The 22,005-nt window shown below is 44.7% G+C and overlaps 1 protein-coding gene across 2 annotated transcripts in view; it reads left to right on the top strand.

The window, feature by feature from the left end:
• Nucleotides 1-22,005, top strand: part of dicer1 (dicer 1, ribonuclease type III) — a 115,823-nt gene that overhangs the window by 56,292 nt on the left and 37,526 nt on the right. For both annotated transcript variants that reach the window (XM_086126957.1, XM_086126958.1), the window contains exons 20-23: nucleotides 1,602-1,707; nucleotides 5,940-6,115; nucleotides 7,117-7,828; nucleotides 9,233-9,385. In XM_086126957.1, coding sequence (XP_085983083.1) covers nucleotides 1,602-1,707; nucleotides 5,940-6,115; nucleotides 7,117-7,828; nucleotides 9,233-9,385 — 1,147 coding nt within the window. The remainder of the gene's footprint in view (nucleotides 1-1,601; nucleotides 1,708-5,939; nucleotides 6,116-7,116; nucleotides 7,829-9,232; nucleotides 9,386-22,005) is intronic.

The following is a 22,005-nucleotide window of genomic DNA, read 5'->3' as shown; positions in this document are numbered from 1 at the left end:
TATATAATGTTAGAGCTGTCAAATGATTAAAATATTTAATCTAATTAAAAATGCAACTGTCATAATTAACTCAAATTCACGAAAAATTAATCGTGATTGCTCACACATTTTTTATCGTTTCTGAATTTCCTCTTATATTTTTTTGTCCTATTTTTCCCCATTTTAATGCTCTCATCAACATAGAATTATGAATCTGTTTTCTATGTGCAAAATGCAAATATTTACTGAAATAACAATTTCAATTTTCAATTTTACATGAACATTTTTCACTTGGAGCAAAACAGAGCAATATAACATTATAAAGCGCACATCTAAGGTAAACTAGTACGGTACTCAGCCTACAGTGGATTTAAGCCATGGTTGCATACTTCGTTTTTCTCAAGTTTGCTTTGAACACAGCAGTCGGGCTATGTTGATTCTGTTGGTCCTTCTTGCGCGGAAGTCTCTCTACGATTTTGTGTAGACATCATTTCGGATGACTACACTTGGTCCGATGGCAACACCGGAGACGTTTTATTTTCAGTATGGTCGCTACGACTGCACCGCTGAACTCTCGACGTGCCTCAGCGCACCGTCATTGTCAGACGAACACAGAGAAGCTCCACCAGTCCACCCGCTTTATTTACTGTATATGGACACGGAACACTGTAACCTTCCACACAAAATAGTTCCAAACAAGTAACAATCGTGTCAGTGGCATACATCGTATTCGTCAGGCTACCTGCTCTTTATTCACCAGAGGCTCATCAACCTAGTCTCTTATTTCTCTCCCGAAACAGTGTCTTCTCCCGCTTGGTGTACCTTAGCTTTCTCTGCTCCGTACAATCTCTGTACACAGCTTGTAATGGAGGCTCTAGCTGGCAATCCGTAGTGGAGCCGTTCGATGCAATGCAAATGATTTCAGCTTGAGTCGAGCTGTGGACAATGTTGACAGGCTTGCATGCAGTAGCCATACATTTAGCTATGGCTTCAGCAAATTTGTTCTTCGTCGTGTCATCCATTTTCTTCGCTTTGAAATGATCCATAGCTGTCTGTCTGAGACGAGGGGGCGGAGTACTCGCGTCAGCTGTGTGCTTGGCCATTAAGTGGTATTTCAGACTTGACGTGCTGTGATGATAGCTCAGTTTACGACTGCAAAACATACAGGTAACTTTGGTCTTGTCAGTGGAACAATCTGGCAAATTTTTCAAAGTAAACTTTCCATTCATATACTCTTTAAGTATCTGTTTTCGGTGTCTCACGCTGCCATGGCTGGCAAAACAAACGTGCGTGGACCTGTGCAGCTCACTTGTTTTGTTTCTGGTTTATTTATAGAGCAACGTAACATCCGCTGTGACGTGTGCCGTGTTAATCTCGCGAGAAAAAATTTAATCCCGTTAAAATTCATTTAAATTAATTCCAATAAAAACGCGCTAAACTGACAGCTCTAATATATATACTGTGTATATATATACACGCACATACATACACACATGAATGACGGAGACAATGAAACAGAAAACTGTCAAAATTCTCCTAAGAACTGTATGCTATGTATTTCTGTTCTCTTCATGTATGAACATTTATTGAATTTTTCAGCATTACTTGTCTTGTGCTCACAGACTGAATCTTTTAACACCTCGTCACTTGAACCAAAAAGGTAAAGCATTGCCTCTCAGCAGTGCAGAGAAGAGGAAGGCAAAATGGGAAAGTCTTCAGAATAAACAGGTAATGTTTTTTGGGGTATCTTCAAGGCAGTATCTGTCTATGTATGTATCTACAGTAATCCCTCGTTTATCACGGTTAATGGGGACCGAAACCACCCGCGATAGACGAAAATCCGCATAGTAGCAACCCCCCCCCCACCCCCCGTATAGGTATATGTACATGTGTATGAGTATCAATAATATTTTTAGGCCAAATTTAATGGTACACATGCATGTTTGTAGTCATTAACATTACTTTTTGCTGTATACTAATATATTTAAACATGTATGAGTTAGGTTAGTGTATGAATAACGAAATACAGTCAACACATACATGTAGTACTGTATATGTTGCTCTATGTGACTCGCTGTTGTTTTGCTGACTTTCACTGCCTCTCGCGGACCTTTTGTGAACTTTTTGCGGCATTTTCGCATTTTTTTATATTTTTTATGAATACAGTGAAACTCCTCTCGAACGAAACCTACATGGGCGAAAATCCCCCCTCATGTGAAAAAAATCTTTATGCATTAACTCATTTGCCATTCTCCTGCCCCCCTTACAACGAAAAAAAACCCCTGTTGTGTTATATGAAATCATTTTCTCACTACAACGAAGTCTAATCCAACAGCGACCTCTACTGCTTCGTTCGGAAACGGCAACAGCAACCACCACACTGGTTTACACAGCTCTGAGTTTCCTGAACGCAACATACTCATAGCTGCTCTGCCATTGGCTTACCAAGCATCATCCTGGCCTCCGATTGGCCAAGAGGGACCTCACTGTCTATGTGTGTAGATACTGTAGCTAGATCCATGGAAGATGAGTGGAATGCATCCGATTAGCTGCTCAGTAAATTGCTTATGGCTCAACGGACATTCAAATAAACGAACGTTTCCTCGAATGCTTTACTTGTTATCATGCTAAAAACCTTACGCTAACTGGAGCGCTAATTAGAGAGAAGGCGAGTTCCATCACGCTAACGATGGCCATCGAGGACTACGAAGCGTCCCGTGGCTGGCTTAAAAGTTCATTGCATGACATCAGCTGAGCAACGCTGTCTTGGCTGGCGATCGAGGGGAGGTCGAGTTACAGACAGTGAGAGTGAAAAGAAAAGCCACCGGGTCCAGGACGTATCTGTTATTGTTAGATTCAGACGCAGTATGAACGTTGCATTGCTAAAATGGCTACAAAATGGACCTTTGGATGTCAAGCAGCTAAGACAAGAAGTGCTCTGACGCTGGAAGAGAGGGTAAAAGTGATCAAAATGAAAGACCGAGGAAGCAAAATAAAAGACATTAAGAAATTGATGAAAGTGAATGCTGATCGTAAGTTTTGCAATTTCTTTCCCTTTTTTCTTTCTACACTATATGAAGTGTCATAAGTGTGTGCTCATACTTATGCACTATTGAAATAAAAGTAAAGAGTACACATACGATTGTGTGTGCGTGTACACATACGTTTTGTGTGTGTTTGCGTGTGTTTACATCTGAGATCAAATTTGCTACAGTGAAAAACCCCCTGTTGTGAAAAATGTCTTGCTGCAAACATGATTTCGTTGTAGAGGAGTTTCACTGTATGTTTGAAAAAATTTGCGATGCACCGAGGCCGGAGTAAACGAACCACGAAATAGCGAGGGATCACTGTATATGCATGCAACACTTTGTTTTTTCTTCTCTATTACCAATTAGCTATTGCCAATGGCTAAGAGGGACCTCGACCGTATGTGTCTGTGTAGATAGCTAAAAAGGTACATAGGTGTGTATGCAGTGTCCTCATCATTCACCCCTCGGGCCATGAGGTGTTCCGATAGTTTTACGTAAATGTGAATCACCCTGAAAAAGTGTTCACCAGTCGGGCGATTGCTCACTTTGCTGATGTTTGCCTTGGACATTTTGGAAGGATTGTTAAAAGCTGACAAAAGCAAACATCCTTGGAGCAGTTCTTTACAAAACGCCAGGCAAAAACCACTCCTGAGAGAGAACATGACCTAAAGAGGGAAAAAAAACGATGAGGATGCAGTTAAAAATTAAATGACCACCATTTTTATTGTTTATTCGTTGTTTTTTACATATGCACAACTCTCATTTATTGTTCAATAATCTAATTGTAACATGGATTTGTTAGATATTTTGATACATTTTTATGCTTTAGAAAACATTTGTCTGTATTTATGAGCAGGCTTGGAATGCATTTACCATATTTCCCGAACTATAAGTCGCTACTGAGTATAAGTCGCACCAGCCATAAAATGCATAATAAAGAACAAAAAACCCCATACATAAGTCGCACTGGAGTTCAGTCGCATTTTGGGGAGAAATTTATGTGATAAAATCCAACACCAAGAACAGACATGTCATCTTTGAAGGCAAATAAAAATAAAACAACAGGCTGAATAAGAGTACGATATGGTCACGTTACTTGACGCATAAACAATGAACTGAGAATGTGCCCAGTATGTTCACATAACATATTAAGTTATTCAGATAACTGTAGCATAATGATCATGCTAACAAGTTTACCAAACCATCAGTGTCACTCCAAATCACAAAATCCAATGAAATCTTCATTCGCAGTGTCACTTTTAAGCAACTCTGCCAACTTCGGAGGTAGAGGAGACTTTGCTTCCTCTTCTACTTCGCTGACGTCAGAGTCATCGTAGGTTTTTTTCTTTGGTCAATGTGGAAAGCATCAACCTAGGCCTAGAGCCCCCTCTTGCGGTTTAATGTGAAAATAACATGTCAAATGATAGAACACATAAGTCGCTACAGAGTATAAGTCGCACCCCCGGCCAAACTATGAAAAAAAACTGCGACTTATAGTCCGGAAAATACGGTACATGGAAAAACACGTCTCTACTTTCAAAATTTTCTTGTTCAGAAATTTCTTCCAAAATCAATTGATATCGCAAGTAGAGTGTCAGAGTTTTTCTCAGACAAAGTTAAAGAAATGACTCGGCACACGGGAAATTGTCTTCAATATCGGCGGGAAGGATATCTGAGAGCGAACGACGGTAGTTGCCCCGATGATCACACACTCAGCTCCCTCTCCACCGGTTCGAACTTTTATTGCAAAATACAAGAAAAATATTTGCATACCGCGCCCCCCGGTCCGGCCCCTCGGTAGTGATCTGTTCTACCCGAATACACAAGTCACAGACTTGGCTGATGACAAATGTCCACCTGGGCGCGACAGCTGTTCCCAAACCGTCTTTTGGTATTCAACAACTCTGTTCCCAATTCGTTTATTCCCACTTTGTGATTGAGTCAAGCCTTTTTCCATCTGTTCACCCCCCTTGCTTTGACGTGATTACTCAAAAAAAAGGCCAAACGGCGGCATGTCCAGACATGCCCAAATTAACCCAAACTTTAAACATGATACAATTTTGCTCATAGATTTCTCTATCATAGAGGTACCACTGTATACACACACACACACACGCGTGCACACAGGGTCGAACCTCAAATTATGAACAACCCTTTTTATGACCTTTTCAAGTCCCTCGCTTTACGTATGTGTTTTTTTATGCACACCATTTCAGCCTGGATTTGTGGACAGATCAGTGCTGTGTGTTAATGTGTGTGTGTGTAACTCATTGCTGTCATTGTCCGCCCCCCCCCCCCCCCCTGACAGTGCACCTAATAATCAATATTCTGATTTCTTGGAGGTACTATTTTAAATGCTCTGTCAAGCGCCTTGTTACAGCTGCAGGTTGTGACAGCTCTATTTGAATAAAGCTGGTTTGTATTGTATTCCAAGTGGATGCATAACGCAATCACAGCCATTATTGTTGCTTGTCTTCTGTGCGCCTAATAATGCGGTGCACACTATATATGAAAACAGGTTTAAAATAGGCCATTCATTGACGGTGCACCTTACACTCCGAAGCGCCTTACAGTGTGGAAAATACGGCAATATTGGAGCGTCTCTTAAAACCAAAAAAAGCCACAGCTGTCATGTGCAGCTGAAAGTTTTTTGCAAGTGGGAGGAAACCCGAGCACCCGGAGAAAACCTTCGCAGGCACATGTAAACTTATGAAGGACCATTAAAAAAAACTAACAAAAAAACTTTCCACCTCTTATTGTGCAATATGCAAGGTGGGGAAAGTGTGAGAAAGTCCCATTACGTTTGTTTTTCTATTTATGTTTTCACACAGTCATAACTCTTGGGTTCTAAGTGTTGCTTATTATCTATGCAACACATTATACACACATTTGTTTTTTATCAGCTCATGTAACAAGTGCTGTATTTGTTAGATCCTAGTTCCAGAGCTTTGTGCCATCCACCCCATCCCAGCATCTCTTTGGAGGAAAGCAGTGTGTTTGCCCAGTATCCTCTACCGTCTCCACTGCCTCTTGACAGCAGAGGAACTCAGATCCCAGACAGCCAGTGAAGCTGGAGTTGGATCACAAATCCTTCCTCCTGATTTCAGGTATCAAACTACAACAATCTTCCACAACGTTTGTAGTCTCAACCCAAATAAAGAACAACAAATAATTGCCTTGAAGGCCTCTTTATTCTCCCACCATCGCACGGACGACAACTGCCGCATTGCATCCCGTGACCGACGGGTTGTGCTGTACGGCACGTCTGCAGTATACATCAGAAATTGTTGCCGTGCGTACAATGCGCATTCTCTTTCGTGATTGTTCCGTTTTTCCCATACTGCAATGAAAGTCAGCTTTCCCAGCTCGGTTCGTTAATACACAAGGCATCTTGAAGGAAAATGTATTTGTCAACAGGGAGGAGAGGATCCACCCCCACAGCCTATTGTTGATGCCGCGAAACAAGCTAGCTTGGCGGTGTGTGTGTGTGTGTGTGTGTGTGTGTGTGTGTGTGTGTGTGTGTGTGTGTGTGTGTGTGTGTGTGTGTGTGTGTGTAAAGAAGCCCACAGACACACATACCATTGCCTTCTCGATCTATTTCACAATATTGTACAATGAAATGACATCTTGTCATCTCGGTCCCTCCCTTCAGCTCACGGAATAAATCCACTCATGCCGTCATTGGGGACCCAATCATGTGCTTGAATGAGTACCCGTTGCCTATACAGCACAGGGATGTACAAAACCTCTGAGTCGTTTCGTATTTTTTTTCTGAATACAGTCGTGTTGGGGTGGGGGGGACGCGATGTACTGAAGCTGCGATAAATGAAGCGCGATATAGCGAAGGATCACTGTACTGCAGCCTGGGACCAGTGTGGCTTGTCATGTGTCTCTACAGTGACTGCAGTCATGTAATTCTGTATGTTTCGCTGCTTTTTTCACAAGGCATGTTTCAAAATCATTTTTGTGACTTACTGTAAAACTCGTCCTGGGACTAATGTGAAGGTAAACAAAACCGAACTAATAATACAAATTTCCCACTGCACTGTTGCGCTCAAGAAATATGATTTATTCAAGTAAAACAGAATATTGTCTTTCTTTCTTCCAGGTATCCAAACTTGGACTTTGGATGGAAGAAATCAATTGACAGCAAAATATTCATCTCATTAACTGAGGATAATGGCATTCATTGTGAGAACCAGACACCTTATTCAATTTCTTTAATGGATGACAGTCGTCCTCACCATTCCCAAGCCATCGTCAGTTTTGGCAAAAAGTTTGCAAATGGCTCCACTCTAATTCCTTACAATGGTGGCAGTAGTCTCCCAGAAGGAGAGCACAGTCACCAACATAATTGCCAATGCTCCCAGGGTAGCTTTCTTGAACTGCTTAGCCCTAAAACAATGCAAAGCCCTACCTCAATTCCTGTGCAGCCCTCTCACACCTTGAAGACACCCAGCACATGTCCTGCACACCATAGTGATGAATGCACACTAGGAAGGAACTCCGGCCACAGAAATAATGCTACCTCAACCTACAGCCGGGCCGAAGAGGTTCCCAATGCTCACAAAGCACCTTCACATCATTTTGCTGCTGTCCTGCATCCCAGCAAAGTGTCAGGTGACGCTATAAAAAGGCTTGGGCCCAACCCAGGCCTTATCCTGCAAGCCTTGACCCTTTCCAATGCCAGTGATGGTTTCAACCTCGAACGGCTGGAAATGCTGGGCGATTCGTTCCTCAAACATGCCATCACCACATATCTGTTTTGCACCTACCCTGATGCCCATGAGGGCAGGCTCAGCTACATGCGAAGCAAGAAGGTGAGTCCCATAACCACAATTGAGATTAATCAATGCATTGTTTCATAATTGTGTAATAACGTCTCCACTAAAGTATAGATACCCCTAACTTCTACTTAACTAAGGTAACTACATGTTTTTACTTCATTACTTGACATCCTAGCCAAGGACTAAACGGAAGCTCAGAGGGGATTGAGCTTTTGTCCGATGCCGAATCTTCCCTCTGGAATGAACTTAAGTTAAATATTAGTCAAGCCCTCTCTCTGTCCATCTTTCAAACTCTTCTTTAAACACATTTTTATTCTTTGGCTTTCCATTTTGCATGAGACCCGGAATTCTTTTTAGTGTTTTATTGTGTTATTTTGTATGTTAATTTGTCTTTGCATATTCACTCTCAATGTTGAAATTCTTTATGCATAATTGCAAAATTTGCTCTAAGGTTTCTCTTTGATGTTGAAATGATTGTTTTCAGCAAATACACTGTTCCAAAATTCCAGGAGTCTGTATGTCAGTTGCACATGTACTGAATCGTACAAAATCCAATTTTACTTTACTTTAGGATTTCCCAAAATACTCTACATCCAATCCATTCCAGACAGCCAAAAATATGAACTAAAAATACATTCACATGAGTCACGAAAACCTGACTTACAAGAACGGTGTTAATTTTTTTTAAAATGACGGTGCATGAACATTTAACATCACTTTTACCTTCATTGAAGAGAGTTGATGACCATCCTGTCAAAAGTCAGGCCTACGAAATAAAGGCATCCAAGTATCATAACAGTTGGACCACACTTGATTGGTCCTTGGGGACACTTATTTAGGAGTTCCATGTGTGCTCGTTTATTGAGTGTGACATTCAAATGAACCACCACGTGCTCCAAGAAAGTGTGATGGAATGTGTTGTTAGATTGCTGTTTTTATTTTGAAGGTCTGATTTTTGAGAGGATGTGTTACCTGTTGAATACTTCATATCTCATCCATTAACCGAACCGCTTTCTCCTCACAAGGGTCACGGGCATGCTGGAGCCTATCCCAGCCGACCTCAAGCAATCGGCGGGGTACACCCTGAACTGCTCGCCAGCCAATCGCAGGGGCCACATAGACATAAACCTACTCACACTATACTTCATATACAAATGAAGAAATAAGTTGGATTAACGTGCAGCGATTCTGGGTATTGAATAGCCAAGTCGCATATTTTTTGGAAGGAAAATTCAGCAGCTGTCCAAAAACTGAAGCAAAATTAAGACCCCAAAAAATATATTGTTGAAAATCAGAGGAAAGCTACAGCATTAAAAAAAACTCAGGTTCCACAGCAGTTGATAAATTGAATAAATAAATGATGCACTCCATTTCCGTGGTCTCATTGTTGATGACATGTCTCCTTGCTCTGTGCTTTCCTGCCTGCACAATTTTTAGGTGAGCAACTGTAACCTCTACCGCTTAGGGAAGAAGAAAGGACTTCCCAGCAGGATGGTGGTGTCCATCTTTGATCCCCCAGTAAACTGGCTTCCTCCTGGCTATGTGGTCAATCAGGACAAGACAGTTGCAGACAAATTGGATTCAGATGAGGTCAGTGGATTACATGCTGATTCTTGTCCACCTTGTCCACTCGGTTGCCTTTCTTTATTTCTTTTCTTTTGGTAATTGATTGAACGAATCCACTGAGAAAGAGAGAGATGCTTAGAAGGACAGAGAGTCAATCAATGAGTGTCCAGCCATTCCAAGAGAAAAGTTGTTTGTTCTTTGCTCTCTTTTTTTATCAGTTGGGTATATTTATTGAGTAAGGGTGGGAATTGATAAGCGATTCTGATTCCATTGTTGATCGTGTTTGTGGTTCCAATTCTTTATCAATTCTCATTGGGTGAGGGAATGAAAGAATACAAATCGGTTTGACTTGAAAGGTGGGAAATAAGATCAACCAGAAATACACGTTTAGTTCTTATTTGCCCAAAATGTTGAACGCATTAATTTCATTCATTCAGGTACAAAACGACGTACTAAATACTGATTTGCATCTGCTTACAGCTGTAGCCTTCATAGACTGACTTTAATAAACGTCTTCTTTATAAGTTACAGAAAACTGGATTGTTCCACAACAGAAAAACGATTACCGTATTTTCCGCACTGTAAGGCACCGAAAAGTCTTCAATTTTCTTAAAAGCTCACGGCGCGCCTTAAAATCCGGTGCGCCTTGTTTATGGTCATTACGGGAATATGTCGACCCCAAGATGGCTCCTTCCTGGAGACATGCTTACAATGTTATAACTTGCTATTGGTTCAGTGAACTGTGTGGCTGCTTTAATGAATACATTTTTGTTGCAGCTCCAAAAATAGGAGAGCTGTGGTGTTTTTTTTTTAAAACACACACTTTATGAATGTTTTTCAGTCTCAACAAATACTTACGTCTGTCCGTCTCTGTGCCTTCTCTTCTTCCTTCGACTTGACCACCAGGACCACCATGGAAATACGTAAATGAACGATTCCTTCATTGAAATGACGAAAATGGAAAATAATGCATCAAAACAGAAAATCAAGTGAGGAAATCACAAAATAAATTGTATCGCCGCCCTACAGAATTTATTTTGTGATTTCCTCGTTTGTGAATACAGTACACAACTAAGGAATAAATAACAAACACTTCTGAGACAGTCCAGTCTCATACAATTTACTGATCGTTCTGTTGCAGCTACACTCGAGGGAATGCCAAAATAAATTCTGTCGGGGGGGCTATAGAATTTATTTTGTGATTTTCTGTTTTGATGCATTACTGTATTTTCAATTTTCGTAGTTTCATTGAAGTAATCGTTAATTTACGTTTTTTGGAGGCGTCATGAACGCCTCTCGAGTCAAATGAAGGGCTGTGCCTCCATCTCGTGGATGCATCGTATATTGCGCCTTATAGTCCAGTGCGTGCAATAAATGAAAACATTTTTTTTAAATAGCCCATTCATTGAAGGTGCGCCTCATAATCCAGTGCGCCTTTTAGTGCGGAAAATACGGTACAACCCTTTCGCCACAAATTTGACTACTGCCCACTGACATTGATTCATCCTCTGCTCATTCCTCCTCACTCCTTGAGCAGCAAGTGTAAAAGGAGAAGCTTGTCTTGAATCTGAAAGGAGAGCCATCTCGGTCATTGTCATCATCTTAAAAATGCATGATGAGCAAAAACATTTCTACATTGCTCAGCTTTATTCAAAAAATGAAAGTTGCTTGCTGGGTGACTGTGTCAAATGCATGATATTACTGAAGTGTACCTACGATGAAAATGACAAGCCTCGCTTATCTTTTTAAATGGGTGAACGTGCCCATTTTCAAGTTGCCAGATACTTATTGGCCACAAAACCCCCCCAAAAAACGATGCAGTGGTACCTCTACTTACGAACGTCTCTTATTACGGAATTTTCAAGTTACGAAATGCCTCAACAAGAAAATATTGCCTTTAATTACGAAAGAAATTTTAATATATGAAAGGTAAAAATACAGTATGGGCTGCTAGTCGCGGCTCAGAGTTTCCTGAACGCAACATACTTGTAGCTGCTCTGCCATTAGCTATTCCCGAGCATCTTCCTGGGATCCCATTGGCTAAGAGGGACCTCTACCATATGTGTCTATGTATGTCGATAGATAGATACAGTCATACCTCAAGTCCAAGCAAGCAGTGTCCCGCCCCGGCGAAGAGGAGCGCTGTTGCGTATCGTAAAATAAAGGCTATTCAATGTAATTATCAAAACATTTTGGGCAGTACAGGTCAGAGAGTCCAAATCATTAAACAAAGATGTTATTGTTGATATAATTCTCCTTAGGAACTCAATAGTTTAGAAGTGTCTTTGGGATCGGGTTTTGTTTGTCATACTTCCTGTTATTTGGAAGCAAAGTGCAATCGAGTCTTTTTTGACACAGTTCCTGTGTAGGAGACACAGTAGTATATTTTTTTTAACCGCTGTTCCCCAAGCACCGCTATCGCCGTGCGGGACAATACGTGCTTCACCACCTGCATCTCATTTATTTGACATAATTTACATTGGAAGATGCTAACAACAGGGCAGCCTGGTGGTTGACTGGTTAGCGCCGGCCTCACAGCATAGAGGTGCAGGGTTTGATTCTGGCTCCGGCCTTCCTCCGTGGAGTTTGTATGATCTCCCCATGTCTGCGTGGGTTCTCTCCGTTCACTCAGATTTCCTCTCGCATACCAAAAACCATGCATGTTGGGTTAATTGAACACAATTTATCCTGAGGTGTGATTGTCAGTCTGAATGGCTGTCCATCTGTATGTGCCCTGCGATTGGCTGGCAACCGGTTCAAGGTGTCCCCGGCCTACTGCCCGAAGACAGCTGGGATGGGCTCTAGCACACCCCGTCCGTGACCCTTGTGAGCAGAAGCGGATCAGTAAATGCACGGCTGGATACTAAAAACAGCATTTTAATAAGCAAAATATATTATTAGCTACTCAAACAGCGAGTAATATTCGATTCATTGTATTGTAGGCAAAGAGGTCATTGTGAGACTCAACAGAGGCCAAATGTCAAATTAACGGCTCTAGTAGATCTTGTAGTTTTAGAATTCTGGTCATTCTTGTGTTGAATATAACTTAGAGCTGCAAGCAGCTATGAAGAGACTTTGGCGCCGCGGCCACTTTGGGGTATAATGTCACATTGGCATACTGGCACATTGGACTTTCAAGTTTTTGACAATGGTACAATAAGACCCCAACATCAGTTTGTTTGTTTTTTTTGTCATTCTTGCCAGACCTGTTAAGTGTGTGAAGCTTGATGAGTTTCCACATATTTCGACCTTCATTTGTGGTCATTGCTCAAGGTTTCTTCTTTTCCCCTGAAATGGGATTTTGAGTTTTGACAGGCTATTTTGTAGGTATAGGGTCGCTACATCTGCCTCCCATTTTTCGTAGACCTACGTGAAACACAGAACTGGCGCTTGCTTCATAAAATTTCTGTATGGAACTTCTTTTTTTTACACAACAAACCATGAATATATCTAAATATTTTTTCCCCAGACCTGTTTCATGTTTCGACACGTACCTCCATAAAAAAAAAATCATCTCTTTTTTTTTTTCAACAACACAACCACACCAACAGTTGGTTTTGCTTTTTGTCTTGAACTTCTTTAGCTGAAACACCCACAGTTTCAAGACAATCAAATAAAATCTCTTCTTTTTTCCCCCCTATTTTATTTATTTCTGTCTTTGTTTTTATGTGACCTGTCTCAATCAAGCTTGTATCCCACCAAGGGATGAATGATTGAAACTGTTGGCGAAGATAGAAAAATGCGCATTCACATCAGGGTTCGTTCTAGGTCACAAATGTTTGCCAAACGCTCACAATAGCATTTTGTGAGCGTGGGGGATAGGGGCCCTTAAACGCAGCTTAGACGGTCTCAAATTTGCCTTGTCTGAGATTGCTTTGTCAGTCCTAAAACCAAGAATCATTCAGCTATTTGCTGGTATGTCTGATTTATGTGAGTGATAACCGCTGCATTATATCCAGCGTTAACATATTGTCCATAAGACCACTCATCAGACCAGGTTTTCTCTTTGTACTGTTTAATTTGCTTGCGTGTCTGGTGGGGGGGGGGGGGGGTTGACACAAACTATAAATACAAGTAAAATAAATGTGAGAAATCTCATGTAAATGGCTCGTCTATATTTCAAATAGTACAGGTAAACATTCACTTCAATGTCCACAAACACCCTACGATCAATGATACTATAATTGAGGCACTTACTTGCGAATGCACACATACATTGTGAATCGAATCAATTTGTGGAGGAATTCCCCTTCGTTTGGCGATGAGCGTGGGTCTTAAATGTAGGTAGGTGGCCTAAACATGCCAAATTGAAATTAAACCACACTAATAAACTAACCACCAGAGGGTGGTGGAACTGCACAAATGGAAAACAATCTGACCCTTTGAACAGATGGGCTGGTTTTTATACCGTGACGATAAGCATGGCAATTGTGATATCGCGATATTGCCGTTAAGGCAGTGGTTCTCAATTATTTTCTGTCATGCCCCCCCAAGGAAGAGGAAAACATCGAGCGCCCCCCTACCCCCGCACGACTATAAATAGTATCATTTGTCAGTACACCTTTGCATAACACTGTATCCTTATTATCGTAAAAGAGAATAAAAAAAGAAAGAAATATGGATCAACTTTATGGACCAACTTACAACAAAGAATAGCTTTCGTAACTGGAACAGAAAAGATTTAAAGTGCATCTGAAATTCAAAAATAACATTAAATCCCTAATTTAACAATAAATATTTTTTGACTGACCATGTCAAACCATACGATACTGAAAAATAAAATTACATAAAATCAATAACTAATAATGCATTCTAACTAATCACCAACATTATCTTAGAGCACAATATTTAAAAAAAAACTTTATCCAGCAAAACAAAAATATATAAAAGAATTTGTGCTTCTTTTTTTTTTTTTTTTTTTTAAATCAAAGATGATGTCTGGATTAATGGCTACAATGAGCACGTTTTGCAATGCACAGCTTATCGAAGCAAGGTTTGAAGCAGGACACAGCAACTCTCGGCTCCTGCTCAATGTGTAGCCGGGACCTGTATTTTAGTTTACTGAAGTAGCAGTCACAAAGCGGCATGATTGTTGGCAATGTTCAGCACGTTTTCGCTGAAAAATATTCAAGCAGCTTATCAGTGTTATTGGGGTGTAATGTCTTTAAATGGCGCTTTAATTGATTTAGCTTCATGCTGTCCGCAACCAACATTTTTAGACACAGTAAATTCACCGGTCTTTCCTCGTCTGCCACCGCAGTCACAGTGAAGCCAAGTGCTACATACGCCTCGTCTTATTTCCTCCCTTAGAATGCTCCCTGCGCAAACTCTGCCACTATAATAATAATAATAATACATTTTATTTATAAGCGCGTTTCAAGACACCCAAGGACACTTTACAATAACAAAAAACACAAAATACGGGTTGAGCAGCGGCAGCCAAACGTGCCAGCGTTCACTCAACCCGGAAGTCAGAAAGAAACCACAAGGGAGGGAGAGGGGGAGAAAAAAAAAACACGCTCGAACTATCCTCATTTTGAGGATAATTTGAGTTAGGCAAAAAACTCCTGCACAAGCATATGACAGTAACAACAGGTCACAAGACATAAACAATGAAGATGGTGATATAAGGGAGTGTATGAAGGAGGGGGTGATGGTGGGGGACTAGCTTCCGTGCATACTTTCATCAGGGGAAGGTCGAGATAGCAGATGTTGTTTTGGTAGCAGGCTGCCCAAGAAATTAAGACAGCCTTTGGCGTCGATCAGCCAAATCCGTGATTTCTGTCAATATTTGAGCACGGATTCCAGTTTCTCCAAGTTCTTGACCATCTTGCAGAGACAGGAGCAGAAAGCAAAAGTGTCCGCCTTCGTCGCGAGCCAAGCAAGAAGTGCCGCCTAACGTAGTGGACGTGCAACTGCACGTTATTTTAGGACTAAAAAAATAAAAAAGCATGTTCCCCGAGGTCCTGGGGGGGGGGGGGGGGGGCGTCCCACTATTTGAGAAACACTCCGTTACAATGACATCCCTATCGAACGTGCCTTGCCCCTTTGACGTGTAGGGAAATCAAGTCCAGACAACACTTAAAATGTTTTATTTCTTCATGAAGAGTTTAATGTCTTCAAAGCCCAAGAGACAGCAGGCATGTCTGTGAAATGAATATTGCCTGGTTGAACATCTTGGTGATCCTCAAACGTGTCGTCATCATCATCAAAATGGCACTGGTGTGCCTAAAAAGGTGACATGAGTTGCTGTCTGAAGGGGAAGCTGTAGAGAATAAACATTCGCCTTATAAAGCTGCATTATGTTGCTTTATGTGTGCTTAAATCAGTGTTTTTAAAACCCTGTGCCGTGGCACACTGCTGTGCCGCGAGACATTGTCAGGTGTGCCGCGGTAAAATATCTGATTTGTATGCCTGTACGGTCTATCGCCCAGAAAGCAATCGTGTAGTCCCCTCCCATACCGCGAGGGAGCAGCAACAGCTAGCCAATTGCCTTGTATTTCGACCACTAGAAATACAATTTGTATATATACAAATTTTAAATGTGTAAATTTGTATATATTGTAAATACTGTAATGCCCTTCAGTAGCGGAGAGAAGGATGCTCGCAGTCGCTGATACTATTAATCATTTTTAATAACAAAATAAGTAATAAACACACGCATTCAAAGGAGTTGCTGTTAGCCACAACTCACGCCCATGCGCTCCTCACTCAGACTAACTACCGGAGCCAATATTCCCCCAACCTGGCTCCTCCCCTCCCTATGACGTCACACAAATACAAGAAACAGATATTACACTGCCCTCCCCTTTATGAAACCCTCGCCCCGAGGGTTCAACAAAAAAAGTCCTCCAGCCGTCGTGGTCTTCGTCTCAGCCTCTGTGGTCGGCCTGGCTCTGAGTCGATACCACCTTCAGCTGGCTGGCTTGGGACAACATTGGTGGGATCTGGGGAACATGGATCCACCACATGTTCTGAACTGGCGGATAAAGCGGACCCCGCCTCAAATACAAGAACACCGCTGCCCCGGTAGGGGGCCAACCTGTCCCGATGTAGGGCAACCTTTCTGCCCCTGGGGGGGACTGCCACCCGATAAACTACCTCTCCCACCCGCTCAAGTACCCTACATGGACCGTCCCAATGGCTGTCTAGCTTGGGGCAGCGCCCTTTTTTTCTTTTAGGTGTATACACCCAAACCAGTTCCCCAATCTGGAAGTTCCGCCCCTTGCTCCGCATGTCATAGTTCCGCTTTTGACGTGCACCGGCTTTCTCCAGCAGGTCCCGTGCGAACGCGTGCGCTGCCTCCAGCCGATCCTGCAGTCTCCGGGCATACTCCAGTCCCGGCTGGTCCTCTGAGCTGCAGGGAGGTCTTCCAAACGCCATCTCTGCCGGTGTCCGAATAACCCGGCCCAGCATAAGCAGAGCAGGAGTACAGCTCGTGGAACTTTGGACCGCCGAACGATAAGCCATCAGTACCAGCGGAATGTGCTGGTCCCAATCACGTTGGTGTTTGGAGGTGAGGATGGCGAGCTGCTGCTGCATGGTGCGGTTAAATCGTTCCACAAGACCATCGCTCTGCGGATGCAAAGGTGTGGTGCGTGTTTTCTGCATGTCCAGGCGTTTACAAAGAGCAGCAAAAACTTTGGACTCAAAATTTCTACCTTGGTCACTCTGGAGGATATCTGCAGTCCCAAACCGACAGAACATGCCCTCCAGTAGCGCATCCGCCACTGTCTCCGCCTCTTGGTCTGGCAGTGCGTATGCCTCAGGCCACTTAGTAAAATAGTCCATCGCACATAGCACGTAACGGTTCCCTCTGTCCGTCACGGGGAAAGGGCCCATAATGTCCACAGCAACCCTCTCCATGGGCGCCCCAACCCTCTGTTGCTGAAGCGGTGCGTGCGATTGGTCTTGAGGTCCCTTGTAGGCCGCACACTCGTCACAGCGCCGGCAGAAGTCCTCTATGTCCCGTCGATGCTGACCCCAATAGAACCCTTGGCGCAGCCGTCGGAGGGTCTTGGTGCTGCCAAAGTGTCCTGAGCCGGTGCTCCCATGGCATGCTCGCAGCACCATCTCTTTAAGAGCTCCGGGCACTACCACCTGCCATCTCTCCTCCCCGGTGGCTGGTTCCTTCCAGGCACGCTGCAACACGCCGTCCTTCATGCGTAACACAGCAAACTTGCTCCAAAAGCCTTTGGTGGCAGCGGAGAGTCCCATCACTCCTTCCCAGGGTGGCCTCCTGCCACTCTGGACCCACTGTCGCACAGGATTGAGATCACGGTCCTCTTCCTGCTTGGCAGCCCACTCTGTAGTGTCCACAGCCTCCAAGGTGCAGCATGACGGTCCAGCAGCAGTCGCTTCCCCACGCAGCTCCAACTCCCTGGCATCCCGCCGGTCGCAGTAGCTGCAGCCACTAACAGGACATGACCGCCGGGAAAGGGCGTCCGCATTGGCATGTTGAGCCCCAGCCCGATGTACCACAGTGAAGTGGAACGCCTGCAGCTCCTCCAGCCACCGTGCTACTTGGCCTTCTGGTTCCTTGAATGACATCAGCCACTGTAGTGCGGCGTGATCTGTCCTGATGGTGAAAGGCACGCCACACAGGTAATACTTGAAATGGCGTGTATCCAAAACAACTGCTAGCAGTTCACGTCTGGTAACACAGTAGCGTCGTTCACTCTTGTTGAAAGTGCGGCTGAAATAGGCCACCACTCGCTCACCTTCCGGCCCCACCTGTGACAACACCGCCCCCATGCCGACATTACTTGCGTCCGTGTCCAGCACAAAAGGTAAGGCTGGATCTGGCGGGGTGAGAACAGGAGCATTCATGAGGGCTCTTTTTAGGCTGCAGAACGCCTCCTGACAATCCGGCATCCAGAGGAAGGGTTGGTTGACTTTAAGGAGGTGGAACAAGGGCGCCCCGATGCAAGAGAATCCCTTCACGAACCGTCTGTAGTACGAGGCCAGCCCCAAGAAGCTTTTCAACTGCTTCTGGTCCCTTGGTACTGGCCAATCTTTAATGGTGCGGACCTTCTACTTCAGCGTGCTGATGCCCTCACCGTTCACTCGGTGGCCCAGGAACTCCACCTCCCGCTGCATAAAGTGGCACTTTTCTGGGTGCAGTTTCAGCCCAGCCGCTGCAATTCTTCCCAGCACCAGTCTCAGAGACTCCATTGCAGCCTGAAAAGACCCACCATGGACGAGGACATCATCCAAATACACCAGGCACCTTTGCCTCGGAATGTTCGAGAGCACTGTGTCCATCAAACGCTCAAATGTTCCTGGTGCATTGCATAGTCCGAAACTCATGACCTTAAACTGCCAGTGTCCTCGGGTGGTGCAGAATGCCGTCTTGGGTCTGGACTCCGTGGTGATGGGGACTTGCCAGTAGCCACTGCGCAGGTCGAGTGATGAGAACCACGCGGAGCATGAGACCAAATCCAATGTCTCGTCTGATCCGCGGCCTCCTGCTGGGCCAGAGGCAGGCGTCGGGGCCGAACCTTTACTGGTCGCTCGTCACCGGTGTCGATGTGGTGCTCAACCAAGTGAGTGAGGCCCACCTCATTCTCACTGAGGGCAAAGATGTTCTCAAAGTCCCACAGTACCTGCCACAGCTGCTCACGTTGCTCGACATCCAAGCCGTCACAGTTCTTCTCCCAAATCCGGTTCTCTGTTGGCCGACCCGGGGTTAACTCCACTGATGTGGCTGGGCTGGATGTCATTGGCCCCGCCAGTGAGCGGTCCATCACCGGGCGAGCGGACTCTACCCGATCTACCGTCGACTGTCGAGGAGTCAGCGCTGCTGCTGCATTGGACAGGCTGGGTCCGGTCATCCGCACATCTGTGTTCTCCGCTGCAGGGTCTGCATTGTTGACGGCCACCCCCGGAGTACCCTGCCTAGACGCCAGGATCAGCCCTACATGCTGACCACTCGGCAGGGTGAGCACCCCAGCTCCCAAGTCCACCACACATTTCGCAGCTTTTAAAAAGTCCCGTCCAAGAATACAGGGATCACTCACGTCAGCTACCCAAGCTGAGTGGGTTGTCGAAAGACCGCCCAGGACGAACAAAAATGTCCCTTTGCCTCTCATCTCGGCTGTTTCACCAGTCACGGTCCTCAGTTTTGTAAAGGTCGATGTTAAGACGGTCCCTACTGGAACAACGTCACAATTGTGGCTGAAGACCCAGTGTCCACCAGGGCTGTACAGGAAACGTCCCCAATCTGCACACGAACATGACTGGGGTCCCCCACGTCCGTCCAGCCCACCGTTATAGCTTTCTCTCCGAATGCGGGTTGCAGTTCCCGGTTAACAACTGTAGGGGTCCGCGTTGTCGGGGCTACACGGACCCTTTTCCGTTTCCCTGCTGGTTCAACAACTTTGGGCAGCGCCGCAGCAGATGACCTGGCTGTCCACAACCCCAGCAGACAGCGGGGCGTGCACGATGTCCGCTTCTTTCCTCCTGCTGTGCTGGGCGGATCTTTATTGCGCACACCAGCTCCTCCAACCACGCTGGCCTGGGCTCCTCCCCTTCCGACAACGAGGTGGCCAAAACGGGGCAGGCGGATGTCTGTAGCGCCCCCTTGGTTGCAATCTCCCACTCTGTAGCGAGAGAGAGTGCCTCTCCCAGGGCTGCCGGGTGGGCAAGCTGGATGTGCAGGCGCAGCTCATCTGGTCTGAGAGCTTGGATGAACTGATCGCGTATCAGTTCATTTTGGATCTCATTTGGCATTCCAGCATATGCGCGCCGACCCAGGCTCTCGATCTCATGAGCAAGACAACGGAGTGGCTCACCGGGATGTCGATCACGCTGCTTGAAATCACAGCGCAAAGAGTCCCTCAAATTAAACTCCCCAAAGCGCCTCTGCAAAGCACCCACCAGGGCGCTGTAATCGAGTCTCTCTCCGGGGCTCAGCAGCAGCAGACAGGATGTAGCCTCCTCCGTCAGCGAAAGCGCTAACTGCACCGCTTTCACCTTGTCCGACCAATCCGCTGTGTCGGCCACCAACTCGAACTGTGCTCTATAAGCCTCCCAACTCCCTTTCCCGGAGAATTTAAGAGCTTTCATGGAGGGCCACGCGAGCCCAAGGGCGCAGCCATGCATGTTTACGTCCGTTGCGATGGCGGCGGCACCTGCCGCTACGTCATGGCATAACTCCGTTTTGGCGGGCCCGCGCTCATTTTGGCGCGAATCAACAGCTTCATGGCGATCGCGCCCGTTGCAAATCGACTCAGGCATATCAATCACGCACGGTACGGCTTCATCCTTTACCGTCCGCCGGGTAACGGGATCGCCGCACGGAACGGCCTCTTCCTTCACCTTCCGCCGAGTACCGGAGTCGCCGAACATCCTTACGCAAAAACGGGAGTGCGACGGGTGAATCCAAAACTTCTGACACCAATGTAATGCCCTTCAGTAGCGGAGAGAAGGATGCTCGCAGTCGCTGATACTATTAATCATTTTTAATAACAAAATAAGTAATAAACACACGCATTCAAAGGAGTTGCTGTTAGCCACAACTCACGCCCATGCGCTCCTCACTCAGACTAACTACCGGAGCCAATATTCCCCCAACCTGGCTCCTCCCCTCCCTATGACGTCACACAAATACAAGAAACAGATATTACAATACAATCATGCGAATTTGTGCCGCATGAATGCAGAACGACAGTGAAACAATAAATATGAAAGATTATAAAATACTTTTTTCTTTGTGCTCATTTGAGTCCAATCCAAGCTGTTGTCATTCTTCAATGTTAAAAACGGTTAGAGTAACAATATAACACATTAATTGTTAAAATAAGTGTGGGGGGGTTCACATTTTCAGCTAGTGGTGTGCCGCAAGATTTTTTCAGCGAAAGAAGTCTGCCTTGGCTCAAAAAAGTTTGAAAAACACTGGCTTAAATAAAAGTTATTCACCTCTAAACTCCAAAAAGTCAATGTCTTTAAATTTAGCAGCCTTCTGACGAATGATTTTGGTCCGGTTAAGCCTTTTAAATTAAAAAGAAAAAAACAACACACTGCACTGCAGGCGGTAAAATTCAGCCGCTGTTAATTAATTGAATAATTTTTATCCATCATCGCTACATTTTTTTTCCAAGATGGCGCCCGAGTAGGCAGCCTTCGGCAAGTGCTCTTCAAGAGCCTTGCTTTTTTATTCTTTTTTGTTGTTTTTGTCTTTTGTTTTGTCACATGTTGTTTGTTGTTTCATCGTGTGGACCTCATATGGACTGTTTTCAGCGTTTTTTGGCCACGACATTCGTCAAAGGAGAAGTATCTGTGCTTGGTGGTTGCGCCTTCTCGGCAGCATGCCTGTACCAGCACAGATTTTTATTGGGAGGAATGTCGGCGCCATTGACTGTCGGTGCTGGACAGACTTGGGGCGCTTGTGTTTTTTGCGCCTGTAATGGGCAGCATTTTTCACAACCCCATTTTGTACAGTGGAGATGTCGGCGCTGTTGGACAGTCGGCGTTGGTGCGGCTGGATGGATGGCTGCTGAAGTTGAGGATGAGGAGAGAGGAGCGTTGGCGCAGAGCACCAATGCGTATTTGGAACCGAGAGTCGCTGTTGGAATTGAAATGGATTTCCATGGGACAGGAGAAGTGAACCAATCACTTATGCTACAGCTTCTTGTTGACTTTGA

This window comes from Hippocampus guttulatus, chromosome 13 (assembly GCF_054856545.1).
Source record: "Hippocampus guttulatus isolate MCC_2025c chromosome 13, RoL_Hgut_1.0, whole genome shotgun sequence".
In the NCBI taxonomy this organism is placed as follows: Eukaryota; Metazoa; Chordata; class Actinopteri; order Syngnathiformes; family Syngnathidae; genus Hippocampus; species Hippocampus guttulatus.
The sequence above is the reverse complement of the archived record's forward strand: the minus strand, read 5'-3'. Positions and strand labels throughout refer to the sequence as shown.